Source organism: Empidonax traillii, unplaced genomic scaffold (assembly GCF_003031625.1).
Source record: "Empidonax traillii isolate 1590-97213 ecotype Southwest subspecies unplaced genomic scaffold, ASM303162v1 scaffold385:size1130455, whole genome shotgun sequence".
Lineage (NCBI taxonomy): Eukaryota > Metazoa > Chordata > Aves > Passeriformes > Tyrannidae > Empidonax > Empidonax traillii.
In genome coordinates this window covers 60,965-87,415 of record NW_020955578.1, presented here as the reverse complement: position 1 = coordinate 87,415, position 26,451 = coordinate 60,965, and the positions used below count along the sequence as shown (strand labels likewise).

At 38.8% G+C, this 26,451-nt stretch overlaps 1 protein-coding gene across 9 annotated transcripts in view; it reads left to right on the top strand.

Annotated features, from left to right (window-relative positions):
- MDM1 (Mdm1 nuclear protein) overlaps positions 1-25,119 on the top strand; it is a 56,921-nt gene extending 31,802 nt beyond the window's left edge. The window contains exons 2-17 of one of the 9 annotated variants that reach the window (XM_027893260.1): positions 877-1,046; positions 1,949-2,045; positions 4,299-4,654; positions 5,069-5,203; positions 7,030-7,185; positions 9,189-9,322; positions 11,467-11,566; positions 15,745-15,783; positions 16,150-16,325; positions 17,479-17,757; positions 18,711-18,722; positions 19,584-19,726; positions 19,842-19,942; positions 21,206-21,464; positions 22,511-22,579; positions 24,765-25,119. In XM_027893260.1, coding sequence (XP_027749061.1) covers positions 891-1,046; positions 1,949-2,045; positions 4,299-4,654; positions 5,069-5,203; positions 7,030-7,185; positions 9,189-9,322; positions 11,467-11,566; positions 15,745-15,783; positions 16,150-16,325; positions 17,479-17,757; positions 18,711-18,722; positions 19,584-19,726; positions 19,842-19,942; positions 21,206-21,464; positions 22,511-22,579; positions 24,765-24,871 — 2,319 coding nt within the window. In that variant the 5' untranslated portion in view covers positions 877-890 and the 3' untranslated portion in view covers positions 24,872-25,119. Of the gene's footprint in view, positions 1-865; positions 1,047-1,418; positions 1,511-1,948; positions 2,046-4,298; positions 4,655-5,068; positions 5,204-7,029; positions 7,186-9,188; positions 9,323-11,466; positions 11,567-15,744; positions 15,784-16,149; positions 16,326-17,478; positions 17,758-18,710; positions 18,723-19,583; positions 19,727-19,841; positions 19,943-21,205; positions 21,465-22,510; positions 22,580-24,764 lie in introns of those variants that run through there. The other 8 variants (XM_027893262.1, XM_027893259.1, XM_027893264.1 and 5 more) reach the window with 8 other exon arrangements.
- The last annotated feature ends 1,332 nt before the right edge of the window (positions 25,120-26,451 follow it).

Below are 26,451 nucleotides of genomic sequence, written 5' to 3'. Positions count from 1 at the left end.
TGTTTCTGCACTAAAGAATCAAATTCATCTCCAAATACAGACAACCCCAAACCATCTATAAAAGCATTATTATAGTATGGTAATTGAAAAACACCCTAAAACCTCACTGAAATTATGTTTGGCCTGGTTTCCATATATATCAAAGAGGAGAGATGATTCCTGGCAAACCTGGAATCTGTATTTTGAAGAAGATATTTGCCAGCTGGCTTTTTCATTTGAAAAGTAATGCACAAAAGTAGAAAATGTACTGAACTAGACCCCCTTGAACATTACAAAATAAATCACTGTAATAACAAAACAAACTACTTTATTTGGTGGACCTAGCAGTTTCAAGTGTAATCAGGAAGTAAATTATTAAAAAAATAGTTGTCATGATCTTGAAATTCAGTAAAGATGTGTGAAACTTGGAAATTCTATCAACACAGCAAATTTCTTCTGTTCCTCCACCACCGTTCACATCGCAGAAGAACATTTTACTTTGCTTGCAAGCTTTTCATTACAGATTGGTGCTTTCTGTCTCACATCGGCAGTAAAAAATTGTTGCTCACCAGTTACAGAGAGTCCCACTAGACCTGAACTCTGCTTGAGTCGGTGGGACTGGCACTGACATTCCTCCCGCGTCTGGCAGGGTGCTTTGCAGAGACAGAAGTGACAAAGCCCTTGCTCAAAGAGCTTACGCAGCTCTAGAGGCATCAGCGACCAGCAGCAGGCTCTGCTAACAGGGAGCACAGGGGAGGGTCAGCAGCCAGGGGCAACGGGGATGTAAACAAGACTGCCTGGACCGGTTTGGGTCACTACGTCTATCCGAGCACTTTTTTTACCACCCTCTCAGTTATTATTTTTTTAATTATTATTTTAATTTTTTTTTATATACAGTATAGCCAGGCAGGATGGAGATTAAAAGGGGGAAGGCCATCAGAAAAGGGACCCCCGAGGAAAGATCTGAACAAGAAGGTGGATTAGGATCTCCTGACCGGGTGGCGGGGTCGGGTGAGGTGGCGAAGGCGGACCAGCCGCTGGCACGGCATCGCATAGGCTCCAGAAGGGTAAGAAGTCTTGTTTTTTCCTTTCTCTAAACGCTATTTTTGTACCAAAACAAAGCTGCGTGCATGAACACGTGATTTTTCTGCAACCGGGCGCTCAACATCCCCCCGGCCTTGAGCTGCATTAGCACTGGGTACCTCCCCGTTGTGCTTCCACACACGCACAGCGCTGGCCGTACAGCGCCATTATCCGGCCACAGCTGCAGGATCGGGCTTTTATTAAGGACAACGCGGCCCCGAGGACTGCGCTGCCAGGAGAGGAGGCGGCGGCCGCCCCGGCCAACAGGGCCCTGAGGGGAGGGCCAGGCGGGGAAGCGGCGCGGCCGCGCCTTCCCGTCCCGCCCGCGGCGGCCGCCGCGCAGGCGCCCTGCGAAGGGAGGCGAGGGGAGCCGGGCCGGGCCGGGCCGTGTCGGGCCCGCGAACGGCGGGGCTGTGGCCGCGGCTTAGCCATGCCCGTGCGGTTCGGGGTGAGGCGGGAGGGGACAGCGGGCCCGGGGGGCGGCAGGAACGGGGGTGCGGCCGATTCTGTGGGAAAGGGGAGACCCCTGCGTCACGGGCACCGGCCAATAAAGACATAAACAGTTCGGTCGTGCAGGTGACAGCGGGTCCAGGCTGTGTTTGTTCCTGAAACTGTATGCCTAAAGATGTAAATAAGGGTTGGGTTTTTGTTCTTTTGTCTGTTTGTTTTGGTTTTGTGTTTTTGTTTTTATTTTTTGGTGCGTGAAATGCAGTAGTTTTTGTTCTCCGATGGGGGTGGTTTTGGAAGATGCAGAGCAACCTGCCGGCGTAGCTTATCCCGTATCAGCGTGTTGGTGTTTTTCCCTCTCGGAGATCTGTTACCAACAGGAGCAGCGGAGCAGGATTATGCACCGGTGGCTTGACAGACTCCTCTCTGTTTGCTGCAGGGACTGAGTGAATATAAGAGAAACTTCAAATGGAGAAGCCCGGAATTTTGTAGCCCGCAGAAATCCTTGTGGGCAGGACTGCGGTCGGATCAGTTTGGTAAGCGCCCGTGGAAGCTGCGTGCCTTGACTGCAGCCAAGGCCCAGAAAGGTTTGCTGTGATGAGTGCATGGCCACAGTAACTGGTTGTGTTTGCAGTTCGTGCACTTTGTACAGTTAAAAGTGTATTCCTGGGTTATTATTTCACATATGTTTTTTAACTCCGTATTTTTTCTTGCCACACTGAAACTTTTAGTGCTATTTATATAAACCCTGAAAAAAAGTAGTTTCTGACTTTTGGCAGCATAAGCCAAAGCCCAGACAGTTGCCTTGTTAACCCATACAGGCTGTGCAGAGGATGATACTGGGTTACCTATGGTGTATGGAAACAGTAAATAGAATTCGGTATTTCAGGTGAGACTAACTTGGGACAAGGTTTGATACAATGTAAAATTGTTCTGAAGACTAACAGGTACAGCTAGCTGAAAGAAAAGGGCAATCATTAAACGGAAAAGCTTGTGATGCTGTAGTCTAGGACTTAAGGATTGCAGGCATTGTCATGGCAGGGAGATAGATGTGGGGATAGGAAGTAGAAAACAAACGAAATAGCATCTGGATGGAAAGACCTGTAGGGAGTTGAGTAGGAATAAGTGATGGACAGTGATGCGAGCTGTGACGCTTTGAAAAGAAGTAGTAAAAAATAGCAATTATCGTAGTGGCACGAGGCAAATTAAAAAAAATTAATTACACAGTTCAGTGCAACTGCACTATGCAGTCTATGTAATTAAGAGTACAGTGTATTGATTCCTACAATATGATAAGTGTTCTAAATTATTGTCTACTGATTAGGAACCAACTACTGGGAGTAGGGTTTTTTTAGTCAAGATGGAAGAAATTTCACTAAATAATTTAATCTTACTAAAGATTATGCTTTATGTGTATTAGTGCTTTCTTCCATTACTGCAAAATATATCTTTCTTTAACCTTGCTTTCCCTAGCACATGGGTCTGTGTGTGGGTGCTTGTATTGAGAACTATAATTTTCACGAATTCTGAAATGCTTAAGCGTCCAAACACGCCAACTTGTTTTTAAAATTGCAATCTATGCTTATTTTCCAGTCAAACAAAACTGCAAATTTTACAAGACTTGCACTAAACTCATGAGTTAGCAATACAGCAGTTCCTCCTCTTTCTGATGTTGTAGTGGTGGTTTTGTGCATGCTTGGTTAGTTTTTCTATATATTTGTGTTAATTTTCTTTTCCCACCATTAAACCACTATATCTTTAAATGGAACTTTTGACACCTCATAGGACTGGCAGATTGTTATTGGTAATTTAGTTATGGTTCTTCTTGTTGAAACACATAGTTGGCAATTTTAGGAATCGCCTGGAACATCACCGCAGAAAGTTCACAACTGCAGGTGCTCACAGATTGTTTCTGCTAATTTTCCGGTGTTTTGCCACTGGAATTATTTCCTGTCCCCTTACGTATAGTCAGACATCCAGACATTCTGTATACCTTTCATTGTAGGTTCTGTCTATGTTGCTTCTTCGTGAGATAGGAGTGTCTCTCTCTCTCTCTCCTCTAGAAAGTATTTCTTTAAGGCATGACTTTCACTTACTTTTCCATCACAGCTGGGCACTTTGAAGTGGATTAACTTTTTGAATATGTTCAGTCATTTCAATACTCTTCTTAAAGTGGTGGGGTAATTTTATTTTCACCTATCTATATAAAGGCCAGCAATTCTTAAAAATAACTTGATACCTGGTTTTCTTATACAGTATTTTTCTATTTTTGGAAATGTTTTTGTGTTCATACTGTAAAAAGTCACCAGGTATCTGAGATGGTCCTAAATTGCAAGGTGGATGGGGATATGTCACAATCATTGAGCAAGGTATGTTGTGCATGTATAGTGAGAAGTGCTTATAGCTTAATTTATTGCTGCAGGTTGGTTATTCTCTATCTGCGTTAGCCATCTTCTTTTCAGTGGTTGTGTTAGTTTTCTTCTTGTTCATCTCCCAGAATCAACTTGCATAAGATTGTCCTGTGGACAGTTTTGCTCTGTAGGGTTTTGTCCAATATTCACCTGCAGCACCATGTTCCTGTCTTTTTAGTGGAAAGTCGTTTTCAGATATGAAATAACACAGAACTTCGCAGCCATGCCCATAGTTCATAGTCTGTCATTGCTCAAAGATACTAAAATACTGCTTTCTAATAATCAGTTGTATGATGAACTTTCACTTTATTATTGTAACAGAGTGATATTATGCCCTCAACAGAATGATTTTGTTAAACCTAATGTGTTATTTTTCAGGAATCACGAGAGAACCAAAATTCATTTCCAAGAGAAGGGTACCTTACCATGATCCACAGATTTCGAAGTCCTTTGAATGGACAGCAGATTGTGATTTGAATGACCCACTTGAACCTGAAGGTGCAGAGTTGCACACAGACCACAACAATAATGATGTGAATCATGAAGAAATTGAAACACTAGAAGGACCCAGACTCCTCCCAAAAGTTCGGTCACATTTGGTAGATTCTAGCAGTCAAACAGCTCTTGCCCTTGCAGAGAATAACAACATGAAGAAATCACCCCCTGAAGCTCCACCAAATCAAAATGAAGCATTTTCATCTCCGAAAAAGGAATTAGAAAAGTTGAGTAATGGGGTAAGGGATTTTTTTTTTTTAATTGACCAGTATAAAAATTGCCAACAGTATTTTCACGCACGTGCTCAGACTCTCTTGTCTAACTCTTTCTTCAGTTGTGTATTTTGATACTCTATGTTGTAGCTTCTCTGTGGGGAGAGCAGTACTTTTGAGATCAGATTTTGGTGCTACTTAATTCAATAGGAATCCACTCTTCATGTGTCATCACTGTTGTTTTCAATTAAATTAGCCAATAATATGTAGACTTTTTAGGCTTGAGGACTGTAATGAGAAACTGTACTTTGCATTAATTTTGTTCATAAATCCAAAACCCCAACCATTGGTTTGAATGTGTGTTGAAAGGTGTCTGACTTGTAAAACACTGTAGGAAAGGAAACAGTGATTATTATTTTTTTTCTTCTTTTATGTTATCAGCTTCACAGAGCCCTTCAGAGGAAAGCAGACTTGAATATTTCACGTTTAAATACTTTCCCCAGAAATTCTGAATATCAAAGCCAATTTGTCTGGAAGAGTCCTCATGAAAAGTCACCAATACTTGCAGCTGAACAGGTAACTTTAAACAATCCAAACAGTAAATTAATACTTTCTTTTATGTATCCGCAAAGTTGCTTACCTTCCAAGATTTGTGTTTTTCCTTTTTTGGGGGAACAACAAACTTTAATGTTGTTACATGATTTCTTTTTTTCTCTCTCACTGTACAAAAGTGCATTATAATGGGATTTGTTTCCATGTGATTCTTTATTGTGGTCAGGTCTAATTATTTGTTCTTCTTATGCCTGATTGTACTTTATTCTTTCTTCGGGGACCATTTTCTTGTTTGCATTAGTGTGTTTTTGCATTTACCTGTGTTGCCACAGTTTCTCATTCTCAGTCTCCATCTCTGTGCACATGTACTTCTAAGCCCTAAAATGCATCCCTGCAGTGTTCTTTTTTCTTTCATGAGAACAGCTTATATTTAAAAGTGGAGTCTTCCAATTTTAAGATACTCTTCTGGCATTTTAATACATATCATGAGCTTTTGAGTGTTTTTAGGGTTGAAAATGCTATTTCTAGTCAGACTGCAGAGAGTAACTGATTGTGAGACTACTTTGTGTTTTCAATTAATTGTTACTGGGATTGGGACTTGAGAGACTTGGTCTGTCTTCTGGTCATTTTATAGTATAAAATAGGTACTTCTGCTTTTATTTTGTCTTCTATTAGTAGAATTACTAGAGATGGTGCACTCTCTCTTTTTATCCACAGGTAGCAGATTTTTTCAGTAACAGCTTTCAGGGGAAGTAAATGTTGATACCTGAGATCAGTCACTGTAATTGTTGAAGTGCCAAGCAGGTGGATTTACTACAAGATATGCTTCCCAGCAGTCCCTTATCCAAGGAGAACTCTTTGAAATGTGTGACGGTAGTGTAGGAGTCAAAAAACCTTTTGAGAAAGAGGCAGGTCCCAGAAAGTCACCTTACGGAAAATTTCAAAGAGAATTCCATTTGATTTTGTGTGAAATCAGTTTGATAATGTCATTATTGGTGCTTGTGAATCTGCCTTTTTCAGAGGATAGACTTCGAAATCTAAGATAGCAAACTTTTTTTTCGTAGCTTATTCGGAATAAGAAGCAGTGAGAATAAGTCTGTAGGCACTATACATCTGTGGATAAATAGAACTTAGAGAAAATTTCATTATAAAAATGATACATATTAACAAATTAATGTTGTTTGATGTTGATGTGACAGAGAATATACCTGAAAACCGAATAATGACAGTACTTTTCCTTTGAAGAGATTCAGTGAAAATCTCAGTCATCCAAGTTAGGTTATAGGTCAGACCCAAGTTCTCATAGCAAAGCTGAGGAAAATGTATGCTTGTCACATATGGCATGGTCTTTAAATTCAACACCCCCTGAAGGGTTGATACATGACCACATATCAGGCAAATTCTCTACCCTGGTTTATAATGCTATATTGATGGGAAAATACTGGATTTTAATTTACCCAACCCTAAGCATCTAGCTTTAGAACACAGAGCAGTTGTCTGTTACTTATGGACTTGACATGTACTGAGGACTCTTGTACGTATAACTCTGAAGGTGAACTGTCTTCCCAAATAAACAAAACCTCTTGATAGTAAACTTCAGTAAGAACAGCATTTGATCACAGATTTAACTGTGTCTGACTTGATCACTTTTAAATTTATCTTCATCAGATTAAATTTTTCTTGGATTTGGTCCTACAAGTTCATTAGTCTGCACATGTTATATTTGTACAGATGACTGTCCCTCTGCTGATACATGAGGATATTGGCATGAATCATTTAACAGATTTTGAAAATTTAGCATCGAGGTAAGCAAATCTCACTTTTTTCTTTGTTTTCCTTCTCTCCCCAAGGTTATTTGCAACACAAGGAAATCCACACCTATGGTTAAATCTCCTGCAATTACTTCTGAAGCTGCATATGAGAGAAATTTCAAAGGGTCTCCTGCTGTTAAGGGGCAACAAGAGAGAGGTGTTTCAGAAGAGAAAGAATTTCCGGTTTCTGAACAAGTAAATATTTCCCCGAATGAAAGGCTTTAGTAGTACTTATATAGTTTTGATCTATTCTGTAATGGGGTGGGTTTATTTTGAAAGTTTTTAGTTACATTGTAGAGATGTTACTAATGACACTGGACTTAAATAGTGGTTTTGTTATAAAAGACTGAAAATAACACTGTACAGCTCTGCTCCTTGGGGTTTCTGTAGTGGGTTATGTAGTTTCTGTAGTTCATTTTTTTCAGTTTACAATGGAATTTTAAGTGTGTTTTTTTCTGAGTTTTCAAGTGGTTTCATTTATTTTTTTAAAGATTTAATTTTTTTATTTCCAATTGAAACTTTGTTTTTAGTTATTAGGACAGTGTCTGAAGTCTAAATCTCTGATTTATACTCTCATTGGTATCAGTGTTGTCTCTTGGTGTCAGGAGGGCTAAATGAAAGGTCTGGTACTTTTTGGATGTCATAAATTAGAGATAGTGTAAAGAAAAAGTAATTTTGATGTATGAAAGTTGTCACAGTTGGAACTGATTTTCAGCCAATAGTTGTCATTTGAAGATACATGCAGGAAGGGTTACAGTTAATCTGTGGTGATAAGTTGAAAGGGTAAGTAATTGTATCGGGCTATAACAGGACATTGTGTAGCCTGTGTAGATTCTGTTACTCAGTTCAAAATGTTAATGTCTTTTGTGAGAGTAAAAGACAGTTTTAAAGTTCTTTTTTTAAAAGACATTAAACCAACAATTTTAAAACATGTTTTAAAGTAAATTTTAAATATTAAAATGTCTTTTATGAAAATTTTGCTGTCTTGCATTTCCTTGTCTTGCTGTTGACTTGTGCAGACTTAAGTGGACATTTAGGAAACATGCCCATGTCATTTTTACAAGATACATGAAATGAAATGGAGTTGTTTCAGACTGAGACCTTCTAAAAATAGGCGAGAGCAATTTGGAGTACATGACTGAACCTGTTTTACAAGGGGGGTGTATGAATGTTTGTTTTTGTAGCAAGCTGCCAAGTGTAGTGTTGTCTAAACTGCAGGCTAGCTAACCATCCTAAAGGTACAAGGACCACAAATGAGTCTCCTCACTACTCATCTCTGTTCCTGATCAAACAGAAGATGCCACTGTCAGACAACATGTTCCCTAGGGCCACTACTGAGCAAAACGAGTACTTAATATGCAGGGCCTGTGGCTTAGTTTAAAGCCCTTGGTACTTCTGAGGTGATGTTGGCTTGGAGGTTTTGTCATATAAAACTCAGACCTACCCAGTGCTTTAAATCCCCACGAGGAATTTTATATCCCCTTTTGCCTCTTTTAGCAGATACAATGGAAGCTTGAAAAGCCTGAGGCTTTCAGGAAACATTTATCTGGTTTTAATATTGCAATTTTGGGTTGTTTTTTGAGAACAACTAATACAGTGAAGTAAGAGAAGTCATGAGAAGGGAATTTTGGTGAAAGTGTCCAAAAAATCTGTTGTTTATACCAGTATCTCTTCTCTGATTAGTATATTGAAAGGGTTTTGGGGGATTTTGGTGGGATTTTTTTTTCCTTGAATTTGAACAGTATCTGTGAGGATCTCTAGCAGAATCAGAAGTCATGCATGAGATTTCCAGAATAAAATAAATCAGGAGAAAAGAATATTTCATGTAAAAACCAAACAAATCAATCTCATATTTGTAAAACATGATGGCAGGAAATAAAAAAAATTGCCTTTTGGACTCAGGTTAGAATGTGCAGGTATTGTATTATTTCATTTCCGTGTTTCATGGTAATTTTGTGAAGTGTACCAAATGAATCATCTAACTAACTGAACGTTGTACTCAGAGACTTAGCTTTGGCATTTTGTTAGTTTATTTTTGTATTAACAAAGCAATGTGATATTTTTGTTTGTATTAAATATGCAAAATAGCTAACACTAACATAAAATTAACTATTTGCAAAAGCTTGATGTCAAAAAGAAATATGAGGGTTTTCAGATTGTTAGCTAATATGGTATTTTTAAAATTATCTTTGCCTTAGAGTAAGAGGGAAGAACCGATTCAAAAACCAGCAGAAGATGCAGCAAAACAAGGGAAATCAGAACAGAAACATCCTAAACAAAAAAATAAGCAACATATCAGTCCAAAACCCCTCTCTTTACATACAAGTCGTGGGTATGTATAAAGTAGGAAAACCTAGACTAGTAAGTAGGTGTACAGCAGCCTAATATTTAGAATGATGGACAGTGAAGCTTTAACCACACCGTGCTACCGTTGTAGGGGCAAATGCCCCCTTGCAGCTCTGGGACTGAGTGTCCTGGGGGTACATCTAAGCCTGGTGTTAATTTCCATCCTCTTCTCTGGTCAACAGAAGTGGAAGCTTTGTAGCCACTCCAGTTTAACCTTGTGGTGCAATAATAATATTACTAATTAATTTAACATGAATGAAATTTAAGTGGTGCAGTGCTGCTATTACACTTTTAGCAAGTCCTTCAGAAGTCATAGTCACCTCTCAAACTGCTCTCCTGTGCTTGCTCCACACCTTAAAACTGTGGAGATAGTACTTGATCTCTGCTTTTTCTAGTCCTTAATGCCTTCTGTCCCTGAATAACAAAAGCAAACAGGTGGTAAAGAGAAGTAGAGAGATCTGTCCCATTTAGGGTAATCTGACAAGCATGGAAATGAAATGAAATTGTGTGTTACTGGGTGCTATCGAATTATCTTTTTTTTCTGCCACATGCCTACAGTGCAGGAATTGAACTCGTTTCGATTTTATAGACATCTGAGATATGTCAAAAGCAATAAAAGGCAATAATAGATGTGGGCTTTAAAATGCAGAAATTAACCATCTCTCCTGTCTTTGTGCTTAACATATGTCCCAGCGATTGCTTGCTTTCTTTCTGGCAGTGTTAAGGCATTAAATTAAGAATGGGAGAGGATACTTACCTGACTCTGAATGCTGTTGGATAGTGGGAGTTGATTACAAAATAATAACACAAAATTCTGTGAAATAAAATTACTTTATGAAGAAGTAAGCAGATATAGTAAAGCTAAAATCTTTAACTCTTTGGTTTTCTTAGCGCTCTGATGTGGTGGATTGTAGTCAATTTTGCAGTGAGTAGTGTGTAAAATTCTTGATCAGATGCTGTGGCTCTTTTCATTTAAGGGTAAATTTCTTCCTCTTAAGCCTTCAGTGTGGTAGCATAAGACAAATTTTTCTTAAAAAATCACTGGGCAAATAGCTGTCAAAATGTGCAAGTTCTCAATGTGCAGATGGGATTGACCCTTTGTATGCAAGCTGTGTTGCATGTCCTGCTTTTGCAGAGTGACTGCAATCAAAGCATAGCAATGATGTGTTTTTTTGAGCTAATCCATTAGTTTTGCAACCAAAACTGAAGAAATTCTGTCAGTTTTAAAGAAAGGGACATACTGAAAGAAATTTTGAGTATAAAGGGTTTGTGACCTTGGTATTTGTCTTTTGAAAAGGTACTTTTTATTCTCTGGCTTCAGGCTTTTATGACCTATTTCTGAAGAAGGATTTAAAAAGAGGGCTTTTTCACCCAATGCTGAATATATTAAAATAAGTTAGTAATGTTCTGAAGCAAGATTAAAACCAAAAATGTCTTTAGATTTAAGCTGATATGTCCACAGTTCAGTGCTTAAGGACTTGAAGTACTACTTGTTGCTTACTATAGGTTAGATGATGTTAATTTTTCTGTGTATGTATGTGTGTGGCGGAAGGGAAAATAAACCCATCTTTTCAAGTACTGAGGCGTTTTGAAGATCAAAGCCAGTAGGACGTGGTTAGATGAATTATACTGACCAGTGTTCTGGCAGTCAGATGTTTCTAGCCTCAGCAGTTCACCCCACCCATATTCAGAGTGCCTTTAAAGTGGAGTTCATAGAAGGAAATTCTCAGACACATTAATGCCAAAACAGCATTTTTACTTAAATATCCCTTTACCAGCAACTTGAATCAAGATGCTACACTTTGCATTGAAGTGATTGAAGCTTATGTATGTATCATGTTCTTCTGATTTGGCTGTCAGGGCAAAAGCTTCAGGTAGAAGTGTTGTGAGGAAAAAAACAACATGAGTAACTTAAAGGGCCACCGACTGAATGAGGGTTTTTTTCACAGCTTTCCTAGTTGTGTTGGTTTGAGTTGTTGTTTGTGCATGTGTTTTTCGCATCTCACTGGCATTTAAGTGCAAGTACATATGTGTTTATTGATGTAACTTTAAAAGTGCTCCTAGAGTATTCTGGATATCAAACTTTATCCTTTCTGTCTTTTTTTCCTCTCCTTATTCTTGATTTCTTAGGAAGATGAACACTGAATATAGGTCAAAATTTTTGTCACCCGCCCAGTATTTCTACAAAGATGGAGTTTGGTCTCGTATTAGGAGTAAAGTTCACAACCAGGTGAGTACTCTTAGAAAATCTGAAGCCTGAGTATGCTTTGTATTTTGATTCTTAGATGCAAAAACTTCAAATTGTGATGTTTATAAGATACAGTTTTGAGATTGTAATGCTAATGACTCAAGCTCCCAAAGGTGAGTATACAAAGACAATTAGGTTCTGACAAGTCAGTGTAATACATAATAAGAAAAAATAAGGGATAGTGAGACTTGAAAAATATATTAATGTGACATCCAAAGTGAGGGAGGAGTTTTGTTTCCCTTACAATCAGAATCATTCAGAACAGAGTCTCTTCTGGCAGATATTCTTGCTACTGATGTTCAGCCCAGTTTTAATAAGCAGAAGTGTTCAAAATACAGAGTTGAATGATAGGAGATTCCAAGGGAATAAAAGGAGAAGGCCAGCATATGTATCAGCCTAGATCGGCTTGATAGTCAGGCTCAGTTTCTTAGCTTACCATGCTGAATCCATTCAAAGCAGTCAGCTGAATTCAGTCATACACGACATAAAATTGACAATTTTTCTTGCAAGTTTCAGTCAGTCTGTGTATTTTCTTGACATAGGAGGACTCCAGAGATGCTGCTCGCCACTGCAGGGAGAAAATCTCTGTGGCCGAAGCTCAGTTGAAGTTGAAGCTGGACAGTACTGTGAGGGATAACAATAAGAGTTTTTAAAAATACGTTAATAGCAAGAGGCAGTGCAGAAACAACGCTGACCTTTTACGGGATGAGGATGGTCGCCTCACAAATGGGCATAGACAAGGCAGAGATCTTTAATGCTTTTCCTCTGCTTTCAGCACTGGTGATGGGCTAAGGAGGGCCCAGTGCCCTGAGCTGAAGGACCATGTCTGTGAAAATGATAAACTCCCAGTTGACTCTGAACTTGTGTGGGATCTGCTACTCAAACAGGATCCCTGGAAGTCTATGGGACCTGATGAGGCTCCTCTGAGAATTCTCGGCTCAAGGGTGATTGTCATTGCAAGGCCTCTCTTTAATGACTTTTTCAACCGGTCTTGAGAATCTGGAGAGTTGACTCCAGGTTACTGGAAGCTGGCAAATGTTGTCCCAGTTTTCAAGAAGGTCAAGTTGGATGACCCTGTAAACCATAGGCCTCTCAGTCTCACTTCAGTTACTGGTAAAATTATATAGAAAATTATCCTGGGAGGTACTGAGAAACACCTGAAGTCATTAGTCACAGCCAGCACAGCTTCATGAATGGAAAGTCCTGCTTGTCAAACTTAATTTGTTTTTTATGACAAGGTAACCCACCTGGTTCATCCAGGGAGACCAGTTGACGTAATTTTTTGGATTTCAGTAAAGCTTTCAATCCTGTCTCTCACAGGATCCTTCTGGACAAAATTCCCAGCACAGCTGGATAAACACATCATGTGGTGGGTGAGCAATTGGCTCAGGGGTCAAGCAAAGAGGGTAATAGTGAATGGGGTGACTGGTGACCTGTCACTAGTGGGGTTCAACAGGGCTCCATCTTGGGCCCTGTGCTCTTCAACATCTTCATAAATGGCTTGGACACAGGACTGGAAGAGATACTAAGTAAGTTTGCTAATGATACTAAATTGGGAGGAGCTGTTGACTCCCTCAGAGGCAGGGAGGCTCTGCAAAGAGACCTCCACAAATCAGAGGACTGGGCAATCACAGCCATATAAAGGTGAACAAGGACAAATGCCAGGTTCTGCACCTGGGACAGGACAACCCCAGATGTTCGTATAGACTGGGGAATGAGGTGCTGGAAAGCAGTGCCACAGAAAGGCACCGGGAGGTCCTGGTTGATGGCAAGTTGAATATGAGTCAGCAGTGCCCTGGCAGTCAGGAGGGCCAGCTGTGTCCTGGGGGGCATCAGGTAAAGTATTGCCAACCAGTTGAGGGAGGGGATTGTTCCACTCTGCTCTGCACTGGGGCAGCCTCACCTTGAGTGCCGTGTGCAGTTTTAGGTGCCATGGCATAAGAAAGATATTAAACTATTGGAGAGTGTCCCAAGGAGGAAAAACCATATGAGGAGCAGCTGAGGTCACTGCTGAGGAAGAGACTGAGGAAAGACATTACAATCCACAGCTTCCTCACAGGGGGAGGCAGAGTGGGGGGCACTGATTTTTCTGGTGGCCAGTGACAGGACCTGAGGGAATGGCATGAAGGTATGTCATGGAGAGGTTTAGGTTAGATGTTAGGAAAAGGTTCTTTACCCAGAGGGTGATTGGGCACTGGAACAGGCTCCCCAGACAAGTGGTCACAGCACCAAGCCTGACAGAGATCAAGAAACATTTGGACAATGCTCTCCGGCATGTGATGTGACTCTTGGGGGTGTCCTGTGCAGGGCCAGAAGTTGGACTTTGATGATCCCTGTGGGTCCCTTCCAACTCAGAATATTCTATGACTCTATAACATAAGAGGACTGAATAAAATATTTAATTCATGGTTGAGATATAAGAAAGAATCCAGCCATATGAGAAATATGTTAACAGCAGATTAATGAAAGTATGCATAACTTGAAAAACAGTGCCAAGTGTGTTGGTTTTGTTGTAAAGCAACAAAGGTACTTTGGCTATTTACAGTACAGGTTGTGCAACAGTTCTTTTGGTTTCTCCATGATTCCACACCTTTTCCCATACTAATGAAGAGAAGTGTTCTTCAAAACGGTATCTAACGTCTACATCTGGTGAGTTGTTTAGACTCACCCTTACCAAAGGTGCCTACAGAACATCTCTGGCTTAGCAGAAGTGATTAGATGATAAGCTCCGACTGATCCAGTGTCGTTTCTGCCTTAGTTGGGACCACTCATGGGTAACTTTGGGTCCAGAGCAGAGTTTCTGAAGTCCAAACAGGGAAATGCCATAATAGAACCCTGGTGTGACCTTAGTAATTACTGCTAGACTGCTTCTCTGCAGTTTATTATTAAGCATTGCTTTTCAGCAGTCAGATGAAAAAAATGTCTCTTTGAATGATGCTTTTGAAAAATTAATGTGGGCAATTAATAAATACAGTAGGGCTCTCTGGGGCCCATGTCCTGCTGAGTTAATGCTGCCTCCTGAGTCACTGAAGGAAATGGTTGTCCTTTGTACTTTTTCACAATTCACTGGAGATATAGTATTCTTCCTCCCCCTGCAGTACCCTGTTGCTCTGGATTTATATTCCTTCTGTTGTGGCTATCATAATTAATTTTTCATTCTTCTTCTTAAAGTGAGTAATCCAGTAAATCACTTGCACATCAAACTTTAAATTCTCCTCTGAAAATGACAGGCATATATTTTTAATGGGCTATTCTTTGCAAGTTTAGTGGGTCAAATTGTGGGATATTAGCTGGATATCCATCTGCTGGATCAAGTTACTTTCAGTGGGATTAGCAGAATTTAGCCCACTAAGGAGGAATGATGTGAAATCTATCATGAAAGAAGAATAAAAAAGAAAGGCTAGGAAAATGGGCCGGTGGAAGTGTCAGTATTACTTTCCTGATATTTTACAAAATACTTATTTCCTGTGAACCATTTTAGTATGCTAGAATTCACAGGATATCACAAATTTATTTTTAATAAGTTAAATATAAACATTTTGGTTTTCCTTTTTCTCTTTGCACTGTAATTGTGTTTGGATGAAGGACACAAGATAGCATGTGTTTTTAAATAGTCTTAACGATAAAAATTACAGTGTTTGATGTCTGAAGAGAGGGGTTATACCTTTTTCTTTTAGACTAAAATTGAACAGTTTTGTATCTCATTCTTACAGTTACTTAAAGCCTAGAAAGAATAATTTTGATATTACGTCTTACATACAATAGCTCCAAGAGTTATCAGCTTCTCACTAAGATGAATGTAGCTAGAGACAGTTGCAGTATTTGCAGTCTACAAACTCAGTATTTCACATGCACGTAGATCTGTTAACTCAAAATAATCATAAATTAGTGGTGAATGTATTTTTTAGTATTTTGCTGATGCTTAGGAATCTAAATTGATTTCCTGAAGCTTGGCAGAAAACTGGTGAAATACCAGTGCTGATGTATTTGTTTTAGAGCTTTTTATTGAATCTCAGGGAGGCAGCATAGAGCTATGTTGGTAGGCTTTTTGTATTTAATTTCTTACTTAGACTGAAGTTAAGTTGCAAGGGTGATAATAACAATAAAATGTTGAGAGAAAAATAAGAAATTTAAAAATAATTCTGTATTCTTCTCCTTAGGCATCTCAAAACACCCTAAATTCCATGTGGTATATGGAGGTTGGTTGCATATAAGTTCCTCTTTCAGTGTTTAGAGCACTGTATCTGAGCGCTGATGGAAAATCTAGAATCCAGCACTAAATTTTTTCATAGTTACTGCATAAATTTTTGTGCTTGTGGAATGAGTAATTGACAATTTTGCTTTGGCTTCATGGTTCAAACATGCTTACTGAGTATATGCTTTTGTTATTTTTGCTTTCCTTTTGTTACCTTTATTGCAGCATGCAATGTTTGTGCTGTGGCTGGCCCTGTATTATGAGTAACTTACCTTTCTCTTCTAGCTGCCAATAGCTAATGCACATACTTTATAGTAGCCTAATAGTGAACTTTAAACACACGTGCAACTTATGAACCCTTGATGTATAGGTGAGAGAACTTCGAGAAAGAGCAAAGACTTACAGGCAACGAGTAGAGGGAACACACTTCTCCCGATACCATTTTAATCAGATCCTGTCTGATAATAACAGTCTCTGGGATGTGTCCTCAACTTCCAGTTCAGAAGAAGGCATCAGCAACAACATCAGAGCACTAGATCTTGCTGGGTAAGGTCATCATTCCTGCCTGTTACTCTGCAGCTTTGAAACAGAGTAAAATTCTGAATGTGGGCTCAACAGATGTGTGAGATCTTGGATGTTTGACTGCACTAAAGATGCAATTGGACAGGGTGTCCAGTAATCATCTAGACTCTCTTTCCCCATGGAGGGTTGGACTAGTTGGTCTTTTGAGGACCTTTCCAACCTGGGCTGTTCTGCAGTTCTGTGATATGCAAAGTCTCTGGAACAGATGAGGGCATTTATCAGTTGCTGTTTGCTCAAACTGAAAATGAGGCACAGTCCAGTCTTCTGGAAGAAGAGAAAGTTACATCCAGTGTACATCCATTTTCTCCTTTCTTTAAAGGCTGTCAGAATTGACAGATACTAATTCCCTTGATAGGAAAATTCCGAATTAGTATGTTAATAAAGTGTACAGAGTAAAATAGCTGAAACATGGAAGGGAAAATAAAAGTAATTTATGTCTTCTCTGAGATTTGATATTTAAGAACAAAGCCTTGAATGCTTCTACAGTCCACTGTAGACTGATGTATGCACACTACTTTTCTTGTGTGTGAGAGATCTATCCTTTTGCATGACTGTAGCTCTAATAAGGGTAAAAAAGTATTTATTACAATGTAATTTGTTAAATGTGGTGTAAATTTTTGTGGTCTACTGGTTTGTTTTCTTTTCCTGTGAAATACAGATCCTCTTACTGATCTCATTTCTGTGCACTGGGCTAATCTGCACTGATTTCTGTCAGCAGTTGAGAGTTTAATACTTTGAAAAGTTGTGATTGAAGAGGACTCTTCTGAAATTCTTGGCTTTTAAAATTATGCCATCAGAGAGTCCCTTTGTATGGAAATAATTATTTTTTAAGCACTTATGATAATCTAACTTGTGGTTTAAATTAGAAATAGAGCACTAATTTACATTGCAATTTGAGAATCTAGAAAGAGTTCATAGACTCTAGTTTGAAAATGGGTTGTGCTTAAACATCATTTGAAACTTCAGTGGCAATTTAACCATTCATCATGTCAACTGTACTACTTTTTAATATCTGAGCTGTACTTGTTGTGAAGGACTGAACTGGATGAATGTGTTCTACATAGAACACGTATTGTGCAAATCAGTGATATGAGATGCTGCGTTCTTTGTTCCCTAGAGTTTCTGAAAAAGAGGCTGTACCAAGCCCTGGAGGGCTACAGCAACCTGACTCCAGAGAACAACCACGCCAGGACAGCGCTGGAAGGAAAGACACGTCAGATGCTTTAACTGTTCCAGTCAAAAGACGTTTAGTTTGGGATGAACAAGAAGGTACTGAAGAAAGGGAAAAATGTCAATCAACAGAAGAGGAAGAAAAACAAGATGAACAGGCTGCAGTTGTGACCCAGCAGTTAGAGGAAAACAATAAGGATGCTGAAGAAGATACAAAAATGGAAGGGTAAAATGGAACATTTTAGTGATAAATATATGTATGTGTGTGTGTGTATATATATATATATATATATATATGCATATATATTTTTCCTCTAACAGCTCAGAAATTTGTAGGTTAACTAATTTATGGTTTATAACTGGATTTACTTAAGAGAGTGTAAGTTGGTATGACACTACTTTTGTTTTTAGCAGTATCATAAGGAATGAGAAAGTTTAAGACACTGAGCTGGTTGATGGAAATGGATCCATCATTAGGAATACTAGATTTCTAACTTGCAGGACAGATGTTTGTAGATGCATGAACAATTCTAATGTTTTTCTCCAAAACTATACCATTTGCAGTACCAGCCTCTTAGAGCAGACTGTTCGTTATGCAGCAGCCAATTTCAAGTTTAGTGAAAATTAAAACTCACAATTTGCTTCAAGTTGACAATGAAGGATTGATAGGAGTGAAAGGATAGGATACATGCTGATCTTCACAGAATTGCAGGATCAGCCGAGTTGGAAGGGACCCACAACGACCATCAACTCTGACTCCTGGCCCTGCACAGGACCATCCCCAAGAGTCATACCATGTGCCTGAGAGTATTGTCCAATCTTGTACTTAAGCATCTATTTCTAAAAATAATTCATAGAGAAAGATAAAGGACCTGGGAGAAAAAAAAAATTAGCATCGAGTAATCACTGGTCATTATATTACTGAGGTGGAGGGGTATTTATAAATAATAAGAGATCAGTTCAGTATGTGCACAGTACTGTATTTGACAGTTCAAAGATCCAAACTGTATTTAGTTACAGAAGTCTGGGGCTTTTTACTGTGCAGGTTTTGCATACTTTTTTATTTTTAGAGCAGTATTTTAGTTTAATAGATAATTAAATCTGAATAACTTTGGCTCTTGTTACCATGCAATCTAAGCATTTTATATTCCTCATTTGGTTTTATTTTTGGTGTTGCAGCACTAATCAAAGGTAAGGAACTGTGATAATCTCCTTTGGGGATAATACCCTGTAAGCAAAACCTAGACAAAGAAAAGTTGAGATGCTAGACCCAAATAGAAATTAAGTGCAGGCTTTCAAAACTATCATGTGGAAAACCCCTCCAAATTTCTATCTAATTGTAGAGATTATCCAGTTCATTGATGCCTCTGATTGACGTTGAAGGTTTTCTCTCATCCTGAAATGTGGTTCTGTGTGTGCTGAGATGTGTGCTAGATTTGGCTGTGCAGAGCAGCCTAACACTTGCATGTTATCTAAGCCTTCTTGAGAAGTAGAAATAAGGAATTCTTTGCCTAGGTGCATCTAGCATGCACTGATAGGATCAGGTTCCTTGCACAGTGTGGGTGTGCTGCCACCTCCTTTTAAAATGCACCTGGAGGAAGAAGACTGAAGTGGTGGTGCTGATTTATTTAATAACCTGGGGGCTATAGCAATTACATGCATGTGGGATATTTGGTTTCAGTTCGACCGCACTGTCTGAAGAGTGTTAAACCCACACTCCCATCTCAAAGGTAGCAACCAGGTTCAAGGTTTTTCTGGGTGAATAGTATTTCCAGCCCTCCTGCTGAGTCTCTGTGTTGTGCAGCAATACATTCAGGGTTTATTGGGACAGAGGGAGCCTGAATTTGCAGCTTGAGACCATTTATGTATTTTATCCATTTACACAGAAAAATTACAGAAACTGAGGCTCCAGGGCTGGAATCTAGGGTTTTATGGCCCTAATTGTCTAGTTTTAGGCTACCTTGTAGGAGGTAATTAGAAACAAAAAGCTTGATTGCAAGACTCCAGGATCCTTAGCTAATCCTTTAATAATGTCTCTTTTTTTTTTTCCAGTGAGAATTTAGAATTGAATACTTCTGCAACTGTGTCAGATTCTTCTGTATCCTCAAGGACTGGTGGCAGGCTTCCTACTCCAAAGCTGAGAGCTCTTGGTGGAACTCAGAGGACTCATCATGATCGCACTACCCCAACTGTTGGTAAAAAGACCTTTAAATGCAAAGCAGTATTTCAAGAACTAAAGAAAAAAAACATATATTAATCAGTTTGTTAGGTTATTTAATGTAATAAAGCTTTTTTCATCTTCTCCAATAGGAGGTACAGTTTTAGTGTCTCCTCCTAAAGTCAAGTCTTCACCTTCACCACAGAGAAAACGAGACTTAGGAACAGACCCTTCAAAAAGAAGGTCCTTCCGGGTGAGCCAGAAAAGACACTTCCCATTATGAATTTTAGGAATATACTATTTAAGTAATAGGGAATAATTTGTTTAAAACATCTTTCTCTTGAGTTGTCATTTGCTATCTTAAAATTCTCAGGATCTGTGACTGAAAAAGGCCCATGTCTGAATAAATAATTTTTTGGGGGTATCAAGCAAAGAGGTCGAGACTACTGGAACTGTTGATTTCCTTATTAATGTTACTGTAGCTACTGATATAGGGCACAGCTCCAGAGCACAAGTCCTATGAGGAGAGGCTGAGGGAGCTGGGGTTGTTTAGTCTGGAGAAGAGGAGGCTCAGGGGTGACCTCATCACTCTCTACAACTCCCTGAAAAGAGGTTGTAGCCAGATGGGGGTCAGTCTCTTCTCTCAGGCAATCAGCACTAGGACAAGAGGGCACGGGCTTAAGCTGTGCCAGGGGAGGTTTAGGTTGGATATTAGAAAGAAGTTCTTTACAGAGAGAGTGATCAGGCATTGGAATGGCCTGCCCAGAGAGGTGGTGGATTCACCGTCCCTGGAGGTTTTTAAGATGAGGCTGGATGTGGCACTGAGTGCCATGGTCTGGTAATCACAGTGGGGTTGGAACAAGGGTTGGACTTGATGATCTCGGAGGTCTCTTCCAGCCCAGTTAATTCTGTGATTCTATGATTGCTTGACTTGAAAGAAATTCAAGAGAGAGAGGTTGGGTACATGTAATACAAGATAGGTTTATGTGCCATAACAGTTTCACTCTTTTTTTCCTTTACTTTCGTGCTGCTTTTACTTTGCAGCTTGCATAGTTAATAAAAGAAAAATAGAAACATTTAGGAGTTGTCATTCTCAAAATTGCGATACTTTTTGTTAAGTTATGCTTGGTCTGAGTTCTACAAAGACAACTACCATTTAACTGCATACATCCTCTGTAGTAAGTTCTGTAAAGAGAAGCAGACAATCACATGAGAAGTTGGTTATGTTGTCTTAAAATCTAAAAACACAGGTTTTTTGTGAGGAAAAAAAGCTCTTGGTTTGACCTGATTAGATTACTTTCAGACCATGTTAAACACTTGTTATTAGCAACAGATTTTCTTTAGGCTCTCTCACAAGTTTAGAATACTTATTGTGTTAGTACCCTTATGAGAAGTGTAACACCGTAAAACCAACATTTGCTGCATATGGGAAGATCTGTATTGTAAGCTTGTATATGAGATGCTGGGGTTTTGTACTTTTTTTGATCTTTTTTTTCTTCTATCTATTGTGTTGCAGCCTGATGAGAAAATGAAAACTGTTACACTGTTTAACTCTCCACCTGCTGGGCTGAGAACTGTGGATCCTCTACCACTTAGGCAGGATCCATGGCCTCCTAACAGGGTTGCTGATGAGCAAGTTCCTCTTGCTTCTGCCCATCAAGACCATTCCTCTGCAACTTCTGTGCTGAAGTCAGCAAAAAGCTCCTCTGTGCCTTGGTGGAGTCCCTCTCATCGTATTCAAGGGACTCTCAAGGATCCAGAATTCCAGCATAATGGTGGGTTTTGTGCATTAACCATCTGTGTTAGAGTGCTGCAGGATGGAAATGACCACTCTGCAGTGTTCAGACCAAGAGGATACTGAACTTGCTGCCTTACAGTTTCTACAAAGAATGTGTTGTTTGTAAATGAAAGCTTTTCTACTGTACAGTTAGTCTTGCTGAGGAAATGTGCACAACACTCCACCTTAGTTTCAGACTCCACTAGTACTGTTACATCCTACTAGTCTACTGTCTAATTTTGGATTATGAGTTTCAGTAAGTACTTACCATGAGAATAATTTGGTTTAGCATAAGCACTTCTAATTTTTAGTATCTAGGCTACAACTGGATGCTGTGACCCTTTTCCAGCTGCAGTTGTCGACATCAATGTGTAACTGAGTAACTGAGACCTTTATGGTGCAGTATTACTTTTCAGGAGTTGTAGATTTGTGTGAGATAAGCTCCTTAAATATTTCTGCAGGATACGGAAACAAAAAAGTCACAAAGATTTATTGGATATTGAGAAAAGCCTTTTCTTGGCTGAGGAGGAATTTGTGCTGGAGTATTTCAAAGATTTTTAACAATGTTTAAGAGTACTGGGAACATAAAATTGATTAAGAAAAGAATCCTTCCCCCCTTAGTCTTCATTCCAGAAAGACTTTGTATAGCTGCTTAAGGTCCCACAATTCTTGCTTTCTTGATTATAGAGATTAGCTCTAAAAGAGTATTTCCATTCTAGAATGGAACAAGGTAAGTAGAAACATGAAATCCAGAGAATTTCATTGGAAGGAATTTCAAATCAGTGCTGGATTCTAGCTCTACACATTAAGTGCAGTGCACTAAGTAACTTGTAGTATGTGCTGAAGAGGTGTCTTGAGAAGAATACAGTGGACTAAATTTATTTTACCTCACCTTCAGTCTGGTGGATTTTTGGGTATTTTGCTATTAATAAGTCTGTTGTTTTGGAAATAATGTTGCAACATTTTTAAATATTCTAAAATGAAATACTGTTAGGTATCTATTTTGAAATTATTCAAAACTGTGCCTTTGACTTTTTGTCTTAGGGAATCTTGGCAATCCAAAAATGAGAACTTTCCAGTTGCCCCTTCGGGAAAGAAACTGTAACGATGAAGGTATTTCTTGTCCCAAAGTATTATTGTATATCATGTGTATATAATCTAGATTAATTTTAACTTTTGCATGAATGTGAGAGGTTTCTGAAGCAGTAAGTAATACTGGTTTATGTGTTTGCCTGAATAACTACTGCATTTTTTTCATCAAAATAATTTAAAAATGTTCATCCTAGTAATATGAAGTTTGAGCATGATGGTATAGTGTAGCATGAGTAAACCATTAAATGTGGCTGAAAATTAAATAGACCATTGTGGCTCAATATGTGGCTTACTGTAGGTTGCTTAGTTCCATACGTAAAATTGTTTCCTCCCCACGCATTTTAAGCCTTTGTGTTGATAGCAACAGAAGCAAACTGCAAAATGATAATAGCCCAGATTTCAGCTGCAGTAACTTTGGATGCAACTTAAAGCGTACCACAAACCTTAAGATAAAGGTTTTGCTTGTGAGACTTTAGCACCAGATGTGCAGCATAAAATGATCCCTCTGACCTTAATTTTCACACCTGTTCTCTGCTCAGTGTATTAGGGGTACTTATGGTATCCTGCTATTCAAATTGCTGTTTTGGCCTTTTTTTCTATTTCTTGTAAAGTTAGTCTGGGAGAGCAACCAATGCGCAGCCCACCAGTGTGTCTGCTGGGCAGACACAAGTAAACTCTTTCAGGAGCATGAGTCAACCAAAGGCACTGTAGCCTCATTAGCTTGAGCTGCCATATACTTTTTCTTAGTGTGGTGTCTGAGGTTGAGCTTTGTGCTGTGCTAGTTGCAGTCACGTTTGTCTGGTTCAGATGAGATTATGGATAGACCAAGCTTATATCTGATTATAGTTTATTTATAGTTATACCCCAGAACGACCAAAAGCTTTTTTTCTGTACCCCTTGTGCTTCCTTTGCTCCTTGGTTTTAACCAAGTTTCAGGCTGATTCTCTATCTTACTCATTGCAGTTGCCTGAAAAATATGTGGGTTGTGCAGATGGCTCAGACAAGCATCTGTGTAACTACATAAAACATGCAAAATCCTGTAGTACTCTGCAGCTTCCCACAAGCTTTGCTACACACAGATTAAATGTTGTAACTGCTGTGTTATTTTTTTTCCCTATGAGCTGAATGATGATGTATGAGCTTTCAGAAACAGATGAAATGTGACAACTCACAGATTTTTTGTATGTTCATATTTGTTCGTGGAGTTCTTCCAGTGACATGTCTGTTTGCAGAAGTGCAGTTAGCAGTTTTCTCATACATGGGAATATAGTTGTTATGCATAGTGTCTGAGCCTATTATGGGCTGTTTGGATTGCTGTATTTTAAGAATTTATAAGTTCTGCTAAAAAGTTAATTCAAACACTGACAAAGTAGAGATGCTGTTTGGATTTAGTTGAGGAATTTTTTTCTTGGTTTTTTTTTTTTTGGTGAGGGGGCTGGAAGGTAGTGATACAGTTCTTTTTAATCCATTGCAGGAGTGTAATTAAGGACATTTTTTGTAGATAGCATCTTGTCAGAGTTGTAGCAACGTTTTAATAATGCTGTTAAAGAATTATAATGTGCTTTATCAGACAAGCAACTTATCAGTTTTAAGAGTTCTACTGTATGTGAAGTGGATCCTATATTCCAGTGAAAGACCCTTCCAAAGTATATTTCTAAAGTATGCTTCTTGTTGTCTTTGTGGTAAATTTTTTTCAGAATACACCTTTCTTTCAACGGCTTGTGACACAAGTTGCATTTGGCACAGAAGGACTCTTGGCAACATGGGTTCTGATATTTTAGTCATGTTATTTTAAGGTTGTCTGCCTTGCTTGAAACGGTGGGTTGCTTTCAAGAATAAGTTATTATCTGAGTCTAGTCTATACAGATTTCAATGGCAGAGGAACAATTCCTAAGCTCTTCTGACACAGGAGAATAAATGTAAAAATGACTTGGAGAACCTAGGGATGTCATTCTGGAGTTTGTCAAGAGTTGGGCGTGTAACTCTCTTAAACTTTTCTAACATCCTAGAAGGTTTCTTGTGGGGTTCTTCTCCAGCACGTCAGATGCCAACTAATTGAATTAAAGTGTATTGTGGTACTATTTTAACATCCATTGTGAAAGAGGGCATAAAAATATTTACACTCTCAGAGTCTGCCAAGAGTGTCAGCTGTGTTTTGATATATATGTTTAATCTTCCTATTTTTCCTTTATTGCTTTCCTCACAGATGACAGGTTGTCTCAGATTTCTGCTCGCTCGGCAGCATCCAGCTCTCTTGCATCTCAGATACTGGAACGAGCTCAGAAGAGGAAGGATTTCTGGAGCAAGACATAGTGTCTCCCACCTGTTGTGTAGCAACTATTCTGTAAAACGATTTATCTTTTATAGTTTGTAGGGTACATTTAAAAAAAAATTGTGGTTGTGGATCACATGGTAATGCTGCATTCTTTCACTTAACCTCTGATAAGGCCCCAGTTTTAGGACTTGCCATCCTGACTGAAAATTAAATATTTAAACTGGTGTTGAAAATGAACGTCCTTTATATGTGAGAGTTTGGTCTTAATTCACTATGTCTCTACAGCCACGTGGCACCTCTTGAAACTGAGATAATTATTTTTTTATGGAACCCATGTCTTACTTTTCAAGGTATTTTGCTGCAGTCAGGCAGTATGACCTGGAACAGTATTCAGGGGCAGCACCATCTTTCATCAAATACCTCAGTTGCATTATTTTAAGTAGTTATCCTAAAGGCAACAATGGTATATTTGTTTATGTCACTGTATGAATTGTCAGCACAACACAGTACTGGAACAAAAAGTTACTTTTGCTACTTAACTGCTTTTAACCTGTTACAAAAAGATTCTTATTTCCTAATGGTGCAAATATGGAACATACAGGAGTTTGAGAAAAGGACATGAAGCATTAGAATTTCTTCCTTGTCCACAAGAAAGACTATTAGAGTTCAGTGTGTACAGTACTGCAGTTTGTCAGATTTACTGGTTTAAATGCTTGTCTTGTAGACTGAGACCATAAGATGTTTACTGTTAATTTCAGCTTCTCTAGAAAAAGCAAACTCAGCCACCTTAACCAATGGTGTTCCCCAGCCCCACTTCAAACTCAGGTATTTAGGAGGAGTTATTTCTTAAAGTAATTTCAAAAGAATGGTTTTTTTTCTTAGCTTTGACATTTTAATTACCTCTCATCCTAGTTGCCTATTGCAGAGAGATTAATACTGTTATGATTGTCACGGTGAAAAGTGTTTGTGATTTACACTGACAGCTCATTTTATTTTTCCAAGTGATGCAGACAAGTTAATATGAAGTAGAAGAAATAGGCGGTTAGCAAGCAGTTTGGTTCTTGTTGTGTGGTTTCAAATTTTAGTATTACTTATTTGGAAATTTTATACAAGAACAATTTGAATTTTGTACACATTTGATTACATTTTGATTTTGTATGCAATTATATATGTATATTACTGATAATAAAAAAGGTTGTTTGATTTGTTTTTATGGAAGTTATGCTGGATAATTTGTCGGGGCCTATTACATTGCCACTTCTCTGTTTCCTTCTCTGTTTCACCTGTTCAGCTGGAATATCTGTGGATTTATGAAAGCCAAGATGTTACCCCAGAACTGATCTTCAGAAAGAGTACTTTATTAAAGCTAGATATGTTGATACTTGAAATAGTGATTCACTGCAGATCCTTTAAATGGTGACCTGGAGCAGATGGGTGCTACACAGGCTGGATAAGCTGGAGTGCCCAAAGGGTCAGTCCCCAACAAATTATTTAAAGAGTGTTGATTTAAGGAGTGAGTGAATGAGTGGTATCCAGCACTGATCATGTTAGAAAACAGTGTCCACTTCTTCCAGAAATGGTACATTACAGTACCTTCTTACCAATGGAGTTGTTTGAA